The sequence below is a fragment of the Petaurus breviceps genome, unplaced genomic scaffold (genome assembly GCF_028583685.1).
Source record: "Petaurus breviceps papuanus isolate PSGF00001 unplaced genomic scaffold, PetGlider_PUasm1.0 175, whole genome shotgun sequence".
Classification (NCBI taxonomy): domain Eukaryota; kingdom Metazoa; phylum Chordata; class Mammalia; order Diprotodontia; family Petauridae; genus Petaurus; species Petaurus breviceps.
This window is the reverse complement of record NW_027185764.1, coordinates 63,002,333-63,023,523: the sequence shown is the minus strand read 5'-3', so window position 1 is coordinate 63,023,523 and position 21,191 is coordinate 63,002,333. Positions and strand designations below refer to the sequence as shown.

At 37.0% G+C, this 21,191-nt stretch overlaps 1 protein-coding gene across 1 annotated transcript in view; it reads left to right on the top strand.

Moving 5' to 3' along the window:
- FBXO10 (F-box protein 10) overlaps nucleotides 1–21,191 on the top strand; it is a 97,689-nt gene that overhangs the window by 59,989 nt on the left and 16,509 nt on the right. The window contains exon 6 of the mRNA XM_069085263.1: nucleotides 15,677–15,747. Within this exon, the coding sequence (XP_068941364.1) occupies nucleotides 15,677–15,747 (71 nt within the window). The remainder of the gene's footprint in view (nucleotides 1–15,676; nucleotides 15,748–21,191) is intronic.

The window sequence follows — 21,191 nt, the reverse complement described above, 5'->3', positions numbered from 1 at the left end:
GAGGGAGAGCTTTGTCCCAAATCTCTGGGGTTTTCACAGCTGCTGGAGCTATTAGTTGGGTGCCCTCTCTGAAGCCTCCACAGTCTCTGGTCCCACACCCCAGGACCTCCACCCTAGACTGCAATCCAGATCCAAGCAGGTTAAAGCAAGAGCAATTATCCTCTGACTGTTTGCTTGGCCTCTCTACGATCTACAGGCCAGGAGCTCTGAAGCAGCCATGTGAAAGGGGCTGCAGGGCCTCCTCACCTCCCCCATTTCTCACCCCAGGGGGCAGGGGCCAGACCCCGCCATCCCCCCAGTTCCAACAGAGTTCTACACTGACCTTTTACTTTGTCTTTGGCATTTGATTCTGGAAACTGCCACAGCTACTGGTGATCCACTCTCCTGAAGTCTGCTGCAACCATTGGTCAAGGCAGCCCTAGGACTAAAACCACGGGCTCATGCGGGACTGGGCTTGGCTCCTAGCATGTTGTGATGAACCCTCCCTGTCCTGTTGGGCTGCTTTCAGCGAGAGATTTGTTTCTCTCTGTCACTTTATAGGTTGTGTAGCTCTAAAATTTGTTTAGAGTCACATTTTATAGGTATTTGAGGTGGTTATGGGCAGAGCCCATGGAGTTTTCCTGCTTCTACACTGCCCCCCGGATAGCATTTTCCATCATGAGTCTTTTAGAATTGTCTTGGATCATTAGTGTACTGAGAAGAACTGAGTCTATCATAATTGATCATTGCACGATGATACTGTTACTGTGTAAAATGTTCTCCTAGTTATGTTCACTTCACTCAGCATCATGTAAGTCTTTCCAGGTTTTTCTGAAATCTTCCTGCTTCTCATTTCTTATAGCACAATAATATTCCATCACAATCATATACCACAACTTGTTCAACCATTCCCCAATTGATGAGCATCCCCTTCCAATGCTTTGACAACACAAAAAAAATATAAATAACAAATTATTACATTTAAGATGTCATTTTAAAAAATTGTATTTTTAAAATGATCTAAATTTTGAAAAACAAAACAAAATGAAAAACATATAAACATTTTTTTGTACATATGGGTCCTTTTCCTTTTTTTATGATCTCTTTGGGATACAGACCTAGTAGTGGTGTTGCTGGATCAAAGGGTATGCACACTTTTATAGCCCTTTGGGCATCATTCCAAATTGCTCTCCAGAATGGTTAGATCAGTTCACAACTCCAACAATGCATTAGTCTTTAAATTTTCCCAACATCTTCTCTAACATTTTCCTTTTTTGTCATTTTAGCTAATTTGGTAGGAATGAGGTGGTACCTCAGAGTTGTTTTAATTTGCATTTCTTTAACCAATAGTGATTTAGATAATTTTTATATGTCTACAGATAGTTTTGATATTTTCATCTGAAACTGCCTGTTTATATCCTTTCACCATTTGTCAATCAGGGAATGACTTGTATTCTTATAAATGAGTCCGTTCTTTATTATTTGAGAAATGAGGCCTTTTTCAGAGATAATGGCTGTAAATATTGTTTCCTAGCTTTCTGCTTTCCTTTTATTCTTTGTTGCATTGGTTTTGTTTGTGCAAAACCTTTTTAATTTAATGTAATCAAAATTATCCATTTTGTATTTAATAATGTTTTTTATCTCTTGTTTGGTCATAAATTCTTCCTTTCTCCATAGTTGCTCCATAGATCTGACAGGTAATCTATTTCTTTCTCTCCTTATTTGCTTACGTTTTTTTTTTAATTTATTTGCTTTTTTTCTAATCAGTAGTGATTTAGAGCATTTTTTCATATGACTATAGATATAGCATTGATTTATTCTTCTGAAAATTGCCTGTGCTAATCCTTTGACTGTCTGTCAATTGAAGAATGCTTCTTATTTTTATAAATATGGCTTAGTTCCCTATATATTTGTGGCCTTTATCAGAAAAACTTGTTGTAAATTTTTTCCTCAGTTTTCTGCTTTCCTCTTTTCTTCTAATTTTGACTGCATTGGTTTTATTTGTGCAAACACATTTTAATTTCATGTAATTAAAATTATTCATTTTGGCTGCATTGGTTTTATTTGTGCAAAACCTTTTTAATTTCATGGAATCAAAATTATTCATTTTACTTCCCATGATCCTCTCTATCTTTTATTTGTTCACAAGCTCTTTTTATCCATATCCATAGATCTGACAGATAAATTTTCCAGTGTTCTCCTAATTTATTTATGACATGACTCTTTATGGCTAAATTATTTGCCCATTTTGATCTTATATTGATAAATGGTGTGAGATGTTGGTCTCTGCCTACTTTCTGCCAAACTTTTCCAGTTTTCCTAGCAATTTTTGTCAGATGATGAATTCTTGCCCCAAAAGCTTGGATCTTTGGGTTATCAAACTCTAGATTACTGTGGTAATTTACTAATATATATTGTGTACTTAATCTGTCCTACTGATCCACTACTATTTCTTAGCCAGTACCAGATTGTTTTGATGATTATAATTTTTTTTGTTTTTGTTTGTTTTGGGTTTTTTTGGTGGGCTGTTGGGGTTAAGTGACTTGCCCAAGGTCACACAGCTAGTAAGTGTTAAGTGTCTGAGGCCTGATTTGAACTCAGGTCCTCCTGACCTCAGGGCCAATACTCTCTACTCACTGTACCACCTGGCCACCCCAAAATTAACCATATATATATATTTTTTTCTTTTTCCTTTTTGGAAGGCATTTGGGGTTAAGTGAGTTGCCTAAGGTCACACAGCTAGTTTTTGTGTTAAGCGTCTGAGGTCGGATTTGAACTCAGGTCCTCCTGACTCCAGGGCCAGTGCTCTATTCACTGCACCACCTAGCTGCCTCATGATGATTACCGTTTTTTAATAAAGTTTTGAGTTGGTACTGCTAAGAGACCTTCCTTCACTCCCCCCCCCCCCATTAATTCCCTTGATATTCTTGACCTTTTATTCCTCCAGATGAATTTTGTTAGTTTTTTCCTAGTCTTATAAAGTAATTCTTTGGTAGTTTGATTGGTATGGCACTCAATAAGTAAATTAATTTAGGTAGAATAGTCATTTTCATGGTATTGGCTCAGCCTACCCATGAGTAATTAACATTTCTCTGGTTGTTTAGATTTGTCTTATTTGTGTGAAAAATGTTTTATAATTGTGTTTAGATAGTCTCTGGGTTTATCTTGGCAGGTAGAGTCCCAAGTATTTTATAATATCTCTAGTTATTTTAAATGGAATTTCTCTTTCTATCTCTTGCTTCTGAGCTTTACTGGTTTATGTATACACACACACACACACACACACACACACACATATATATATATGAAAATATATATACATATAAGTGCTGATGATTTATGCAGGTTTATTTTATATCCTGCAACCTTGATGAAGTTATTAATTGTTTCAAGAAGTTTTTTAGTTGATTCTCTAGGGTTCCCTAAGTATGCCATAATATCATCTGCAAATAGTGATAGTTTTGTTTCTTCTAGTTTCTTCAGTTTCTTTTTCTTGTCTTATTGATATAGGTAGCCTTTCTAATGCAGTATGGAGTAATGATGGTGATAATGGACATCCTTTTTTACCTCTGATTTTTACTGGAAAAGCTTCTAGCTTATCCCTATTACAGATTATACTTACTCTTGGTTTTAGATAGATACTGCTGATCATTTAAAGAAAGGTTTCATTTATTCCTATTCTTTCTAGTGTCTTTAATAGGAATGATTATTGTATTTGGTAAAACTCGTTTTCTGTCTCTATTAAGATAATCTTGTGATTTTTATTGTTTTTTTATTGAAATGGTCAATTATGCTGATAATTTTTCGAATATTTACTTAGCCTTGCATTACCAGTATAAATCTCCCCTGGTCATAGTGTATGATTTTTGTGATATATTGTTGTAATACCCTTATTAGTATTTTATTTAAAAACTTTGCAGCAATATTCATTAGGTAAATTGGTCTATATTTTTCTTTCTCTATTTTGTTCTCCCTTGTTTAGATATCAAAACCATATTCATATCACAAAAGGAATTTGGTAGAACTCCATCTTTACCTACTTTTTCAAATAGTTTATATGGCTTTAGAATTAATTGTTCTTCAAATGTCTGGTAAAATTCACTTATAAATTCTCTTAGTCCTGGGAATTTTTTCTTGTTGAGTTTATTTATGGCTTGTTCAATATATTTTATTTTAGTGTTCTGTTACCTTTTCTTTTAATCTGGACAATTCATTTTTTTTGGCAAATATTCATCCTTTTTACTTAGATTGTTAGTTTTACTGGCTTATAATTGGGCAAAATAGCTCCTAATAATTGCTTTAATTTCCTCTTTACAGAAGAGATTGTACATTCATCCTTTTCATTTTTGTTACTGGTAATTTACTTTTCTTCTTGATTTTTAAAAAATCAAATTAACCAATGGTTTCTCTATTTTATTTTATTTTTTCATAAAATCAACTCAGTTTTATTTACTATAATTTTTTTTTACTTTCTATTGCATTAATCTCTCCTTTGATTTTTAAGATTTCCTTTTGGGTATTTAACTGGGAATTTAAAGTTTGTTCTTTATCTAGTCATTTTTGGTTTTATGTCCATTTCATCGATCTGCTCTTTCTTTTATTGATATATACATTTAGAGATATAAATTTTCGCATAAGTACTTTTTTGACCACATCCCACAAATTTTGGTATGTTGTCTAATTGTTGTCATTCTCTTTAATGAAATTATTGATTGTTTCTTTGATTTGTTTTTTTGACCCATTAATTCCTTAGGATTAGCTTATTTAGTTTCCAACAAATTTTTAATTTATGCTTCCACAACCTTTTATTTAATATAATTTTTATTACATTGTGTCCTGAAAGCGTACATTTAATATTTCTGCTTTCTACATTTGTTTGTGAGGTTTTTATTCTTTAACACATAGTCACTTTTTGTGAAAATAATATGTAAGCTGAAAAAAAAGGTATACTTCTTTCTATTCCCATTCAGTTTTCTCCAGAGGTCTATCATATCTGACATTTCTAAAGTTCTATTCATTTCCTTAACTTCTTTCTTATTAATTTATGGTTAGTTTTATCTAGCTCTGAGAGGGGAAATTGAGGTCCCCCAATAGTATAGTTTTACTGTCTATTTCCTCCCACATTTAACGTTTTCTTTAATAATTTGGATGCTGCATCATTTAGGGCATATATGTTTAGTAGTGATATTACTTCATTGTCTGTGGTGCCATTTAGCAAGACGTGGTTTCCCTGCTTATCTCTTTTAATTAGATCTATTTTTGTTTTTGCTTTGTCTGTGAAAGGGAAAAAAGACACAGGGATAATAGCTTGTGATTATGGTAGAATCATAGTGAGGGTTTTTTAGAGTGGAGGAGATGTAAATATATAGGCAACAAGGAAGGAGTCAGTGGATAGGAAGAGATTGAAGATAAGAGAGACAGGGATAATTACAGAAGCAGTCTGTTGGAGCAGATGAGAAGGGTCACGGGTAAGGGTAGTAGGATTAGTTTTACCAAGGAAAGGGCCACCTCTTCATCAGAGACTAGAGTAGATGAGTTAATAGGGGTAATGTCGGAGACTTTTGAGAAAAAGAAAAGGGAAAAAGAGGGATCCCTGGGAAAGTCTATTTCTTAAAGTGTGAGGAGAGGTCTTCATCTGAGAGAAAAGAGGGGAAAGGATACTGTGAGAGATTTATGGGGAGAAGAGGAGTAGGGTAGAAAATCAATTAGACAGAACTGTTCTTGCTCTTAACTGTGCCTAATTAAGATTAGATGAAATATATTTATAGTGTATGCATTCATGTGACATGATTTCCTTCCATCTTCATTAAGTAGAGAAGGCAAATGGTAGAAGGAATTTAGGATTGAGATTGGCAAGTCATGAGGACAGTGGGCAAGGGATTTGAGACTAGAGAATGGTGTAGAATTGAACTGGGTAGCTATAGCAGGGTTTTTGGGAAGGGAGGAAGGTGATATTAGAGCAATGATGTTAGCTTTGCAGAATACTTAAGGGTAGAGGAAGTAGAGGACCCAGTGGGGAGGGATATGACATAGGGAGAGATGGAGTAATAGGAGGTTATGATCTGTTAAAGAGATTTCATAATTTTTGATTGTTGAAATGTGGCATTTACGGGTGAGGGTGATGGAGAAATAAAGAATGTGTGATCAATACTGTATGGCTTGGGGTGGCCAGGTAGCACAGCGAGTAAGAGCACCGGCTCCAGTGTCGGGATGACCTGGGGATCGAATCCGGGCTCAGACACTTAGCACCCACCCAGAAGCACCTGGCTGTGTAACCTTGAGCAAGTTACTTAACCCCAATTGCTTAGGGGCGGCCACGTGGCTCAGCGAGTAAGAGCACCGGCTCCAGTGTTGGGATGACCTGGGGATCGAATCCGGGCTCCAATACTTAGCATCACACCCAGAAATAACTGGCCGTGTAACCTTGAGCAAGTTACTTAACCCCGATTGCTTTTAACAAAAAAAATACTATATGGCTCAAGTAGATTGGAGGAGTAGATCATAGGAGTTGAAGAGATAGAGGAATTGGGAGGTTAGAATGTTTGAGGGGACATTAGCACATAAGTTGAAGTCCCCTAGTACAAAAGCAGTAGTTGGGGTGGGGAGGCAGACTGTAAGCCAGCCACTGAACTCCTTGAGAAAGGGGGAACAATGACTTGGGGAGCCTGCAGATATCTGCTACTAGAATGTGTCTTAGGTGATAACTTGGAATGGATAGAACCTCAACAGAGAAGAGTTTGTCTAGTGATTTCAGGCAAAGGGAAAGTCTGGAAATGGCAGTAAAGAGTAAGGTATATTCTGACTCTCCTTGCAGGACCTGTATGTTGAATGGTTGTGAGAGAAGGTACTGCCAATGCTGAGAAGAGGCCTAGGAATGCAGTGTCATCCATGAGGAGTCAGGTCTCTGACTAAGGGCTTACCTCATAATGTGAGGATATTTGCATCTTCAAAATTGTGGAAATTTGCATTTCTCTGCATTTATCTCACTGATTCATATGTGGAATTCCCTGAATTGACCTTTAATAAATATAAAACCTTACATTTAACAGAGGAAAAGTAGTTTAGTCTAAAGCATGTGTGTCATAGGATGTCAGCATAGAATTAAGGCGAAGGGATAATAGGAAAGCACCTGGCTTAGATAATGTTTTCATTTTTACTTCATTTTTACTTTTCTACTTAATTTTTCTTTGCTTAAGAGCAATCAAACCTATTTTAATAGTCATTCAATAAACCTCTAAAGTATTTGTGACAAAATTTATAAACTAATTGAAATTAATTTAAATAATAAAACATGAAGGAATAAAAATGTGGTAAGTCATGTTCAGCAAATGCTGAGCCTAATTCAGACATTTTTAGTCTGAATTTTTACCACCCAAGACCAAATAGTATACCATGTTTTAATCATTTAATTTGCTATCTTTTGGTTTAAAATTGCTCTTTTCAAAATGTACGTACATTTCCCACATCAGGCCAGACTGTGTGCAACAAAGTTTTGTTTTCCAAAATATAGCCAATTAATGATGGTAGATGGAACATATCTATATGTATGTAAATTACTGAAATACTGAAGAGGGAGAAAAATGGATTTTGTTCTAATAATAAAAATAAAAGATTCTGCTTTTTAAGGCTATTCTTTGTGAAGCATGATTGTGGAGAGATGCAGCAATGACCGAAAAATCATTGACTGAGAAGAGGTGACATGAGGTAGTAAAAAGAGTACCAAGGCCACCCAAGTTATGTCCTAGCTCTGTCACCAGGCGTTTAGGTAACCTTAACCAAGTCCCTCTGGGACCTCATTTTCTTACCTCCAAGCTGGAGAATTCCTCCTACACAGGGATTTTGTCAGGATGAAATATTTTATATGAAAGCACACTGCCAAGTGTAAAATGGCATTATGAATTTCAGGTCCTCTCATCATTCACCCCTTTTCCAGCTGTCTTCCCAGCAGGTCAGTACATTGACACCACACATGGGACACACCCCATAACAACTCCCATTTTTTCATGCTGCTTCAGGGCTTGGCAAAGAATTTTTTGGACCCCCTACAAAGATGCCAGGTTACTTTTATAGCTATGGCTGTGGCTGTCCTATGTGCCCAAGGCTTCCTAAAGTCAGTTACTCACAGGGCCTCTCCCCTGCCCCCTGCCCTTGCTGCTTCCTCTCTGTTGGGTCCTCCAGTTACTATGCTGTTATCTGAGCACAAATCTTAACTTATTTTGATATGATAAACCCCACTTCATAAGACTTCAGTATGGCTTCTGTGAAAAGATACAGATATAGATGCAGATGTAGATATATCCATTGTGCCACTAAGTTGTCCAAATACAATATACATACATATATTGTGTATATGTGCATATATATGTACACGTGTGTATATGCATATGTGAACACATACACTGATAGACATGTTTATGTATATACATGTGTATATAGGCATGTGTTGCATGAATCTGTATACATATGTGTACATCTATACATATATTTATATGTATTTAGGCAACTAGATGGTACAATAGATAGTGTCAGGCATGGGGTCAGGAAGACTCACCATCATGAGTTTAAATCTAGCTTCAGATGCTTACTAGCTGTGTGACCCTGGGCAAGTCATTTAGCCCTGTTTGCCTCAGTTTCCTCATCTGCTGGAGAACAAAGTGGCAAACCACTCAAATATCTTTGTCAAGAAAACCCTAAAAGCGCCGGCCCCAGCGTCGGGAGACCTGGGATTGGTTCCGGCCTCAGATGCTTAACACCCACACAAAATAACTGGCTGTGTAACCTTGAGCAAGTTACTTAACCCCAATTGCTTAAAAAAAAAAACCTAAAAGGGGTCATGAAGAGTCAGACGTGACTAAACAACAACATATATGTATCTATGTGTATACATGTATACATATAGGAACAAGAATCCTAACTTATTTTTATATAATTAACAAGGGTTAACTTCATGAGTCTTATATGTATGTGTGTGTATTATATATATATATATACATATACATATATATGCATATATTTCTGTCAGTTCACATTTACTTAGTGTTTTAAGGTTTACAAAGTGCTTCCCAAATATCTCGTTTGACCTCATCTATATACGTGTATATTTCTTTTGCATTTATCTTTTTTATATTTAAATGGCAGGGCCTCTGTCAGCATCCCACAATCCTTGAGTTACATAATCATTTCTCAGAGATAATTAAAACATGTCCCTGAAGTTACTTGAGTGAAGAGAACCAACCACACATCTGTGCGCCATAACACACAGTCTGTGATTCAGCGTGCCGGCAGTTGTTCTTAGAGATAATTATGTATTATTGGTCCCCAGATCAGGGACTCGTTAATGGCCATGAATTTAAGGGATGTATATGATAACGACCGGGTGATTCGAAACGTGAGAAGATAAAAGCAGCCTGTTCATAGCTATCCTACTGGTGTTTTTTTCATCTAATCTCAGATGCATATAATTATCAGAGATAATTTCCCCTGTTTAACTCCAGTAATTTTAAGGGAAAAACAAAATGTTTTTGCTTTTCACTGTGTGCAAATGAGTTGTTGCTTCTGTTTCTGGGAAGTCAGTCTAGGTAGTCCTGTTCTGGTCCCTTGTCTGATTGCTGCTATAAATGGGAGAGAGGCTTAGTCAAAGTATTCAAGTACTTTGTGCAAAGAAGATCCTGTAGAAGTCACAAAGAGTTGTTGGCTGAAGCTTTGGCCCTGGAAGGACTTGTAGTCCAAGAGAAGATAGGATATACATGCAAATAACTCTAATATAAGGCAAACTCATGAGCTTCAGGAAAGGTACACAAATAAAAATAAAATGTTTATTATAGCATTCTGAGGTATGAAAAACACTTTTCTGTGATATGGATAGTGAAAGTATTATGCCCTTTAACAGATAAGGGAATCGAATCTCAGAGAAGTTGAGACTTGCCCAAAGGCACAAAACCACTATCAGAACTAAGATTTGAATAGCCTACCTGTAATGCCACGCACATAAGCTTTCCAGAAGAATGCTACTGTGAACAGCTTTTAAGGTTCTGATTACACAGTATAGTGATAACTCTATTTGTTCCATAACAAAAGCAAAACATCCACAGAAAATTAAGGTACAGCATTCACAATATTACAACTTATCACAGAAAATCACAATATAATATTCACAATATAGTCTCAAAATAAAATAGTCAATCTTAAGTTAACTCAATCAGTCACTTATCAGTAGTCTCAAAGTACACAGTCAAAGTCTTCCACTCATGGGGCAAAGTCTTGATTAACTCAATCAGTCACTTACCAGTAACAATATCTCAAAGTACTAAAGTACAGTCACTTATTCAGCAAAGTCTTACTAAGTATCATACACAAAACCCTCCACCCCTTAAGTCACTAGTAAACTATAATTCCATAATTACTCAGTACTCAAGGAGAAGTCTTTTCATCTTGACTTGGGGCCTGTTCTGAGATTCCCTGGATCCCCTTCCATGGTCCCAGAGTCTACCTGTATTCACCAGACTGTCACCTGGGTTCAATGGCAGACAGCTCCCAGTTCCTTGACCAGCTCTCTGGGCAGGTCCTGCTCCACACTGAAGTTCACAAGGTCTGGTCCATGTCAGATCCTTCACTTGCTGCTCTAGGGAATTCAAGGCTCAACCAAGTGGCAAACAAAGTCTCAGAATCCTGGTCATGCTTCAGTTACTTGGGCTCCTGGTTCCTGGTGCCTGGGCTCCTGGCCTCCTGGCTCTGGGCTCCTGGGATCCTGTTCAGAAGAAGCTCCACCACCACAAGTTTTCAGGACTCAGTTCTCCATTCTTGTGTAGCTGCCACCAGATCTCAGTCTCAAGGAAATTCTGACTGTGCCTCTCTGGGGCTTTTCCTTATATACACACAGCCTGTTTCAGCCAACGCCTTCCTGTTTATGTCAGTAATAGGAGACAGGAGTTCATACCTTCTGTTTCCCCAACAGAGGCTCGATCAGTTACTAAGTGCTAAGTACCTGCTACTTTTGCCAACACAAAGGGATCTTCACATTCCAAATTACATTATCATTACACTACCCCAGGTTTAGAGTGCTGCCTACAATTATCCCATGCTGTGTTTCTTCAAAGCATTTTGGCAAGTTAATTTTTCACCCCAATCAAGTGTCAAATGAATGGCACAGACAGTGTTTACTAAGTAAATAGGACTTGAACACAGCCTTCAAGAGTACATAGGATTTAGATAGGTTGGGGAAGAAGTAAGAAAGATAGTTTAAGTAGCGGGGGTGGGGGGAAGGGGAGAATGACTTGAAGTAAAAGCAAGAAAGCCTGAGCCCTGTTTGTGAGACCAAGTTAAGTTGAATTGGGGATGGGGGGGGTTTGGGGGGGGGAGGAAGAGGTCAGGGGAAGGGAGGCTTCATGGAAATTTTTCTTATGGTCAGGTAGTAGGTCCTCAAAAAAAAACTAGGCTAAGAACTTAATTTTTTTTCTATTTTCTGTTATTTTAAAGACTTTTATGCTTTTCTATTTTCTGTTATTTTAAAGACTTTTATGCCTTGTCATATATATATATATATATATATATATACACACACATATATATTTCATTAAATATTTCACAATTACATTTAGCAATTTTTAGGATTCATTTTCTTTTAATGTTGAGTTCCAAATTTTCTTCCTCTACCCCTCCTCTACCCCTTTGTGAAGACAAGCAAAATGATATTGATTATGCATTTGAAGTCTTGCTAAGCATTTCCATATTAGCCATGTGGCATAAGAAAACATACACACACCAAGAAAAAATAAATAAAGTATGCTTCAGTCTGCACTCAGAATTCATCAGATCTCTTTCTGGAAGTATTTTTCATCCTGACTCCTTTGAAATTTTCTTGGACCATTGTAATGATCAGAATAGCTAAGTCATTCACAGTTGATCATCCTGCTATTACTGTGTACAGTGTTTTCTTGGTTCTGCTCACTTCACTCTGTATCAATACATATAAGGCTCCCTAAGTTTTTCTGAAATCATCCTGCTTGTCATTTTTTATAGCTCAGTAGTATTCCATCACAATCACATACAACTGTTCAGCCATTCCCCTATTGATGGGCATCCCCTCAATTTCCAATTCTTTTCCACCAGAAAAAGAGCTGCTATAAATATTTTCATACAAATAAATCCTTTTCCTCTTTCTTTGATCTCTTTGGAGTACAGACCTAATAGTTGTATTATTGGGTCAAAAAGGTGTGCAGTTTTACAGCCCATTAGACATAGTTTTAAATTGTTCTCCAAAATTAGACCAGTTCACAACTCCACCACAGTGCATTAGCATCCCAGTTTTTCCACATCCCCTCAGCATTTAGCATTTTCCTTTTCTGTACTATTAGCTAATCTGAAGTAAGAGGTGGCACCTCAGAGTTGTTTTGATTTGTATTTCTCAAATCAATAGTGAGAGAGAGCATTTTTTTTTATGTGACAGTTGATAGCTTTTATTTTTTTCTTCTAAAAAGTACCTGTTCCTATTCTTTGATCATTTATCAATTGGGGAATGACCTTTATTTTGATAAATTTGGGTCAGTTCCTTATATAGTTTTGAGAAATAAGGTCTTTATCAGAGAAAATTGTTGTAAAAGCCCCCACCCCAGTTTCCTGCTTTCCTTTTAATTTTGGCTTCATTATTTTTGTTTGTGAAAAATTTTTTTAACTTCATGAAATCAAAGTTAAAGGTTTTACTTCCTGTGATCCTGATTCCAGGATTCTCCTTCCAAAGAGTCTTACCTCTCAAGTGAGAGGAGGTAAATGCCACGTTTAGGTAGGACCTAGTGTTGGTCACTGTAATTAATCTCAGTTTGTCTCTAAAGCCTATTTTTAGGCAATAGGGAATCACTGAGGATTTCTGAGCTGAGAAGGTTACATAATAAAAGTAGTGTTTAGGAAAATCACTAGAGATCATTGTGTTTGGAGGGTAAGAACCTGGAAGCAACAGTAGAAGACTTGGAATACAAAAAACATTACCATTGTTTAGCAGCACTCACATTGGCATACCCAGGATTGCTGCTAGCACAGGTTCTTAGATCTTCTTTACTAGGAAAGATAGCTGTTTAAAGGGTCAACAGTCTTTTTTAAATTACATTCACTAGTTCAGGGGAAAAGTCAGCACCCTGAACTTCAAAGAAAATACAAGCAGAGAAATAAAGACCAACAGACAGGGCTCTGACTGCCTGAATCAACTATACACTTTACATATATCCCTAGATAGAGATAGCCTTTACATTTGAGCAGTCGGGGAGCTCTGAACCAGAATCTCAACCAGGAAATCAAATGGCCCTTCTCATAAGCAGACCCCCAAAGCAAAACACCAACTCAGAGTATATATACACTTCTCAGAGCCAGAAGGTATCACAACCCTGGAGACTCAGTACCTAATTAGAAATTGGTAAAAGGTGTGAAAGCCTCCCTTCCTGTACCTATAGTGGGCTCTACATGGGGCCTATTACAGAGTGGGGAAGATCCTTATATCCAATTAACATTACACACTGGTGAGTAGACCTCTAGGATCCCCTTAGCTTACATTTATATAGGACTTTAAATTTCACAAAGGTCTTTCTATGATCACATTAATTGACCTAGAACTAGAAGACAGACTAGAGATTGTCTAATTCACCCCGTCCCCACTATATGAAATTTTTCACATCAATCATTCTTTACCCGATATTCTTACTATCTCAACCCAAATCCAGATAGACCAGAAGAGAAAAGTTGCCATAGGCAATGTAAGCAAATGATTTCCAAGGTCTTAAGTTATTGCTGCCACATTTTTTTTTTTTTTGCGTAGATCCACTGGAATGATAATCATGCTCAAGATCCTCTGGGAGAAAGCATAAGGAAAGCTATTGATCTTTGGCACCTTATCTCCAGTATCCCATTATTAAAGCATGAGACTATGTCTGAGTATAGAGGGAAGAGTTCTGGACATGAAGTTCAAAGCCCTGCATTCTAATTCTGGCTCTGAGACCTTGTCCAAGTCATTTAAACTCCTTAAGCCTCAGTTTGCTCATATATTAAACAGGGCTAATGATACCTGCTGTGCCTGCTCACAGGACTGCAGGGAGGAACAAATCAAATAGTGCAAGTGAAATCATTTTGAAAGCAGTAAAACATAAGGCACTTATAACAACAAAAATATAATTATATAGCAACAATATAAGTATATGTAATAATATAGCATTTATATAGTACTTTAAGGTTTTCAATGCTTCATACAAATATTTCTTGATCCTCACAACAACCCTGGGAGGTAGGTGCTATTATTATCCTCATTTTACAGTGGGGGAAACTGAGGCAGACAGTGGTTAAGGTACTTGCCCAGGGTCATATAGGTAGCAAGTGTCTAAGACCAGGATTGAACTCAGACCTTCCAAATTCCAGGGCCAGTGCTCTACCCACTGTACCACCTAGCTGCCTTTAAAGAGACAGGTTGGTTCTCTACTGAGTGGCAATAGCATTGTTCCATTAATTAAAATAACAAGATTGTGTCCTTAATTAATTCTTCAGTGACATCATAGTTCTTCTAAGGCAAGTACAATTAGTTCTATTTGTAATTGGAGAAACTGGAACCCAGAGAAGGGACAAAGATCTATGGCATAGGATGAGATATTATGTGGAGTCAAAGAGAAGGGGGCCCTCTCTTGACACAAGTGGCTCCATTTTGGAACTAGCTTCCATGTCATTGTGGATTGAGCAAGCCCTGTGTTTGAGTTCATTCCCACCCCAGTTTGCTCTACAAGAAGACTATTAAATTATCCCAGAAAAGTGTAGAGGGAAAAAAGTTACTTTGCCCCTTCCTTACAAGGTGAATTTTAGAGAACAAAGTTCTTTGTCCTGTCTACAAGGACAGTTATAGATAGCTTTCAAAACAACAAATTATTTTCCTTATGGTATGAAATGTCTGCTCTCTGTTTGGTTTCGGGGTTGGGGGACTGGTGTGTATGACTCTGCCATAGACTCCTCTCCATAGTTAGATGATTATGGAAAGACTTTACTGTGTTTCCTGTAGTTGTGGCTTTCAATAAGCTTCTTCTAAACTGTTATTCCAAATTGTTTTGTTGAGCCAGATGTTTTCATAATGACATCACATTTCAGGTCTGCAGACATAGTTTTGTACATGCAGATACCCAATGTGTAGCTATAGTATAGTGGCTCTGATATGCTCCGTATGACTTTATACCCATCTAGAAGAAGGGCTTTTTTTTTGCACTTTTCATGAACATCATCAATGAAAAACAAGGAAAGTAGCCTCTGAAGGAATGTATTTCCACTGGACTCACCTTCCTCCTTGTCTTTTAAACTTTCTTTTTCCATACATGTTTTCCTCCTAATGATGCTTCCCCCCCCCCCCCCCCATTATGTGCTCACAGCACATAGAAGAAAATTCCAATTAGTGAAAAAAATTAGCTTTTAAAAAATCTTTATTCTTAAAGAATAAAAATCATCCAAAGAATGTTTTTATGCTGCTACCATTTTGATTCATCAGGAAAAGAAACACATTTGGAATTTATTTCAGTTTTGGCCGCAGTTTTGTTTTTGTTAGTGGTTTTCTTTCTGTCTCTCGCTTATACCTCTCTCTTTCTCCTTATTTTTTAATGGGTTTTGTTTGTTTTTGCTTTGCCTTTTATAAATTGTTATTTGGATTCTGTTCTGATTGCTTGGTTTTCCTCTCCTTCCCTTTTAGTGGAAACCACATTTTCCAAGGTCTTGCTGCTGGCATAGCAGTAAATGAGAATGGAAGAGGACAGATAACAGGTACGAAAATAAAGATGCCTTCTTCCACGGTGCCCTCTGTCACTTTGAGATGACTAGGGAAACATATTCTTGAAGATATGGTTGGGTTCGGCAAACTCATCCCAGAAAGTGGGTAATCATGGACCTTAAATTCTAATCCCTTCTCTAATATTCATAGCTCACATTTCTGTAGCACTTTGTAGGTTCCATATAAAGGTCACAACCACCCTGTGGAGCTGGGAGTGCAAGCTTTAGTGTTCTTATCTTATAGGGAAGATAAGGGAACTGGGGCTCAGAGAGTTTCACTATTTGCCCAGGGTCACATGGCTCCTAAGATCCAGATTTAACTCTGGGCTTCAGGTTCCTCGGGCAGCATTTTTTACATCTCCAGATCTGCTAACAAGCTGCTAATGAGGTATAGCTAACTAGTAGTCAGGTAGCTAACTAGTTGTAACTGCCTTTTTATCTATATTCACACAGTCATGTTAGTGAGAAGTTTTTGTTCATTCACCTAATTATCCATGTGACCCTAGACAAGTGACTTAAATGCTCTGAGCCTCCATCCATTTCCTCATCTTGAAACTGGGTTGGGATTTAATACCCTACTCCTTTTTCCCCAGGGCACTAGGATTATTTTGGGAATCCAAAGGAAATAAATAAAATGGGAAATTTTAATGATCAGATCAGATTCTTTCCATATTACTTCCTAAATTTAGCAACAGTTGCCCCGTAAATGTAGGTTTTGTTTTTGTTTTATTTTGATAAACTAATTAATGCACCTAGCAAAGAAAGAAACAGACCACATATATGTAATTTATAGAATGTACATATTCTAATAATGTACATATTCTTAAGGAATGGAGATTTTGTAGGAGTACTAACCATGGAATGCTATGGGTGCTCTAGGTATCTACCATCTAAAAGACTCAATTTTCTTATATTTGCTTAAGATATAGAAATCAGTTAACTAGGTTGCAACAAAAATCTGCTTCATTTGGGCTGAGATGTTAATTTGAAATTGTAATTTTGGAAATAGGGAGAGAACTTCCTAGAAATTTTGAAATGCAAGGGTGAACATAGGAATTTCTTTTACTTAATTCTACATATTTGCTAAAAGGGATTTTCTTTTTTTCCCCCCTTTATTGGGGAATAGGATGTGTTGTACGAAAGGATAGGGCTAGAGATAGAATAGCCAAAAAAGAAGGAAAGAAAAGAAAACATTGCCAATAACAAAATTTTTTTAATGTACAGAAGAGAACAAAAGGAAGCCTAGAAAGAATCTAGGACCAGCAGGATAGCTTTGAAAGTAACATGTTGATTTTATTGCATATTTAAAAAAGAAAAGCAAACAGTACTTAGCAGAGATTCACAGTTTCTTATGTAATCCTTTTTTTCCCATTCCACTATATATATATGGAAATAGTCATTTATTTGGTGTTTGTTATGTGCAGAATTTTTTTTAAACATTAAAGATTAAAGCTATAGGATTCTCAGAGGAAAAACTGTATGTAAGGCAAAATTTTGACAAGCAATAAATTGCATGGGCAAGCAAGAAAATAGTCGTTCATCTCCATTATGAAAAAGGTTCTGAAAGTCAGAACATTATGGAAATTTATTATCAATCATTGCAGTTTAGCCAACTCTAATATGAGTTATTATGAAGAAAATGTCTTGTCAGCCTTAAAACACTACATTAAAAAATGTGAGCCAATAATGACAGCAGTACAGTCAGTGTTCTTCATTGTCTTCTTCCCTAAAACCAGCTGAGAAGTTTTCAGTGAAAGGCCAGTCAGAAAAAAGAGCCTCCCACCTGAGTCACACCGTCAGATAGACAAGCATTCAAATGAAATTGAATTTTAAACTTCTATCCTTTTCCTTTAGATTTGTTTTAAAGAATGGTGGTGATGTTGTTCTGAACAGTCAGTCATTGCCAGTTACCTGTGTCTCCAGTCACTTTAGGGAGACCACAGCCTTTACTGACAGCTGAGCTTCATGTTTAGTGCAGCCCTTCAGGGACCCAGAGAAAAGTCAGGCAATTTCATCTTCCTTTGGTGTCCTTGACTTACTCTAAATGCTGACATCTGTGTAATTGGCTCACACATTTAGCCATTGAAAGATCATCCTCCAGAGGATGAGGTCTTAGATTAGATTTCCACATCAGGCCAATTACCTCTGACCTGTTCCATGATCACAGGCTGCACACTTGTGAGGGGTTGGAGAGGAGGGGGATCAAGAGGGGAGCTAGGCAAGAGCTCCTGAATGGATCCATGGGAGATCAGTCCCAGAGCTAGAAAAATGGGAGAGCTAATACTCTGTTGACTGTGTGTCAGAAGCATAGTTGGCCCTTGTCAAGTCCCAGGTGTGCCCCCTTTACAAACCCTAAGGAGGACAAGATAAGTGAAAACCTTCTTCATGCCCAGAAAAGGATTCTTAACCAATCCTCTGCTCTGTCTTACCTTAACGTCTCCATTGCCCCGGCCTTTCATCACTTTATTGGGCTTATTTTGGCTGCTGCTGGAATGCTCTTATTCGTTGTACCACAACATTATTATTATTATTATTATTGTGTCTAGATGACACCCAAGTTCCATATTTTCCTCCCATCCCTGTTCCACACTAATCATTTCCTAGCAACAGGACTGTTCTTCACTCATTGACTCACTGCTTCTCAGCACTTGCCAACTTCTCACTTCATTTTCTCTGCCCAAACTTCTTTACTTTTCAGACCATATATCAATGACTATTAGACCTTCCCCTGCTGCCAGCTAATTCATAGACCCACCCCACCCCATTCCTCATCTTCTTTCATTTTACCCCCTTCAGTTATGGTAGGCTTTTTCTACTTGGCTTAATCCTGGGCAGGTGGTACCTTCAAAGGAATAGATCACTTGAAGTGGGATGAAATTTCTGGCTGCTTGTACAGTCCTTTTCTGAGGTCACTCTTTCTGTATTCTACTTAGCATAGCTCCCAGGTAGACTAGCACAGGCCTAGGTATGAGGAGGTACAAGAGAATTTTGTTGACCCTCTAAAAGCAAGAGTTGGTTCTTAACCTGGAGTCTATATGCTTATTTTAAAATTGTATATTTTGATAACTGAAAGTCAATATAATTGATTTCCTTTGTAATCCTATATATTTCATTCTATACTATACACTTTAAAACATTCTTCTAAGAAGGAATCCACAGTTTCATCAGACTTCTGAAGGGTCAAAAAAGGTAAAGAAGGTAAAAAAAAGCATTAATTAAATACCTACTATGAGCCAGATACTATTCTAAGCACTTTATAAATATTATCTTTATAGATATTATAAATAAATAATTATTATAAATATTTATTTATAAATATTATCTCATTTGATCTTCATAAAACCCTGGGAGGTAGATGCTTTTATTATCCCCATTTTAGAGGTTAAATGACTGCCCAGTTTCACACAGCTAGTAAAAATCTGAGGTCAAATTTGAACTCAGGTCTTCCTGACTCCAAGCTTAGTGTTCTAACCACTGTGCAATCTAGCTGCCTTGAACCCATGATCTAAACAAAGGACCCAGATGTGATGACAGTTAACATTTTCAAAATACCACAGATTTGTTTCTGCCATTATACAGGGCGTCCCAAAAGTATTAGTACAGTATTAAACTTCAATAGCTGTATAGAGGGGAAAAGATAACAATATGATAATAAGTGGAGAAATCAGAGAAATTAATTATGAAGAGCTGCAATGATAGTATTGAGTATAATTAAAGTTAGTTATTGAATATGCAGCAGCCTTTTAGTCAGATTTTCAGACTTGATGGCCAAAGTGGATTTAGAATGATAGAAATGTTGAATTTTAGAACTGGGAGGGACTTGAGAATAGGGTCTAATTATACTAATTAAATTGTCCTAGTTTTTCACATGATATGACTTTTAAAAGTTGTCCTTATTCTCATTAAAAGAAAATTTAGAAACATGGGATTATATTAAATATTGTATTTTCCTTGTGTTCTGCCTCCAAAAACCTGACTCAACTAGTTCTTTAGAAATTGAAGTGAAAGAAAATGATCATTAGCACAGAGAAGACAATAATAGGGTAAGACACAAGGAGTAATTTATTTTTTAGCCCAACAGACATAATGACTCTCAAAAACAAAAGCAATGTATCTGTCTGTTTTTACTGGATCTGTTTGCCATGGGTCCTGTTAGAATTCTGCCCCTCCACCCTGCCTTCCAGCCTTTCTCTGGAGTTTGTTTATAGAAGAGATTCTTTGTACCTTTAGTTCAAGTCAAGACTTTGGAATGAGGGGATAGATCACACACTTAAACTTTTTTATGTCTTGGACCCTTTTGGCAGTCTGGTCATGTCTTCTCAGAACAATAGTAATAGATACTTTATTATCGTGCTTTGTATATGTGTAAAGTTAGTGTAACAGAATCCCAGAACTTCACAGTAACCCATAGACCATCTAGTCTGAAATTCATTTTATAGCTGAGGGAACTAAGTTACAGAAGGGTCAGGATAAGCCCAGAAGATCTATGATAACTATATACTTGACTAGATTGAAAATAGACTGCATTGGCAAGACTTCCAAATCCCCTTTCCTCATTCTCGTTCCTATTATCTACTTTTCAACTTAGAACCATAATGGTCATTGTATTAAACCAGTCAATATTTGTTCCTTCTCTTGCACTGAGACATAAGCTTTCTACAGAGGGATAATTTAGAAACTCCTGCAGGATTGATTCTACACTTCTCTTCCTTTCCCAAGCCTGATTGTGGTTATTAAGGCAGATGCTGCATACACATAACCAACTCTTGATTATCTTCGGCTAATTATCTGCTCCGTGCTTCATCATGCCCTCATTTCTCCCTGCTCTTCTTTCTGTTGTTTCATTGTTTGTTAAAATTTCATCGGAGAGGAATTGAGATAGCCACTTTTGTTCCTTATGGGTTGTTCTTCAAATAATGGTTTCCAGTGAGACTGGAATGATTTGTGGATTTCCTTTCTCATGCTGTCCCTTACCACCATGCTGTCTTGCTACTACCGAGAATTAAACATTTGTTTTTCAGCCCTTCAGTTGTGTCCAACTCTTTGTGACCCTGTGGACCAGACTGCCCATGGTATTTTTTTGGCAAAGATAGTGTGCCACAGAGTGGTGGGCCATTTCCTTCTCCAGGACCCAAATAGGATCACAGGTTTTCCAGACATATTTGTGTCCAGAATCTTTGTGGTTACATCACAAGTGGACAAGAACATGCTGTAATAACCATTCAGTGAGATGAGAGGTTCTTAAGTGTTTTTTTGGTGTCCTGGACCCCTTTAGCAGTCTGTTCAAGTCTATGGTTACCTTTTCAGAATAATAATAATGATAATAATCACTAGCATATATATGATATAATTAATATGTGTAAGATAGTATATGTATAATATATAGCACTTAGCACAGTGTCTGACATGTAGTAGGTGGTATGTAAATGCTATCTATC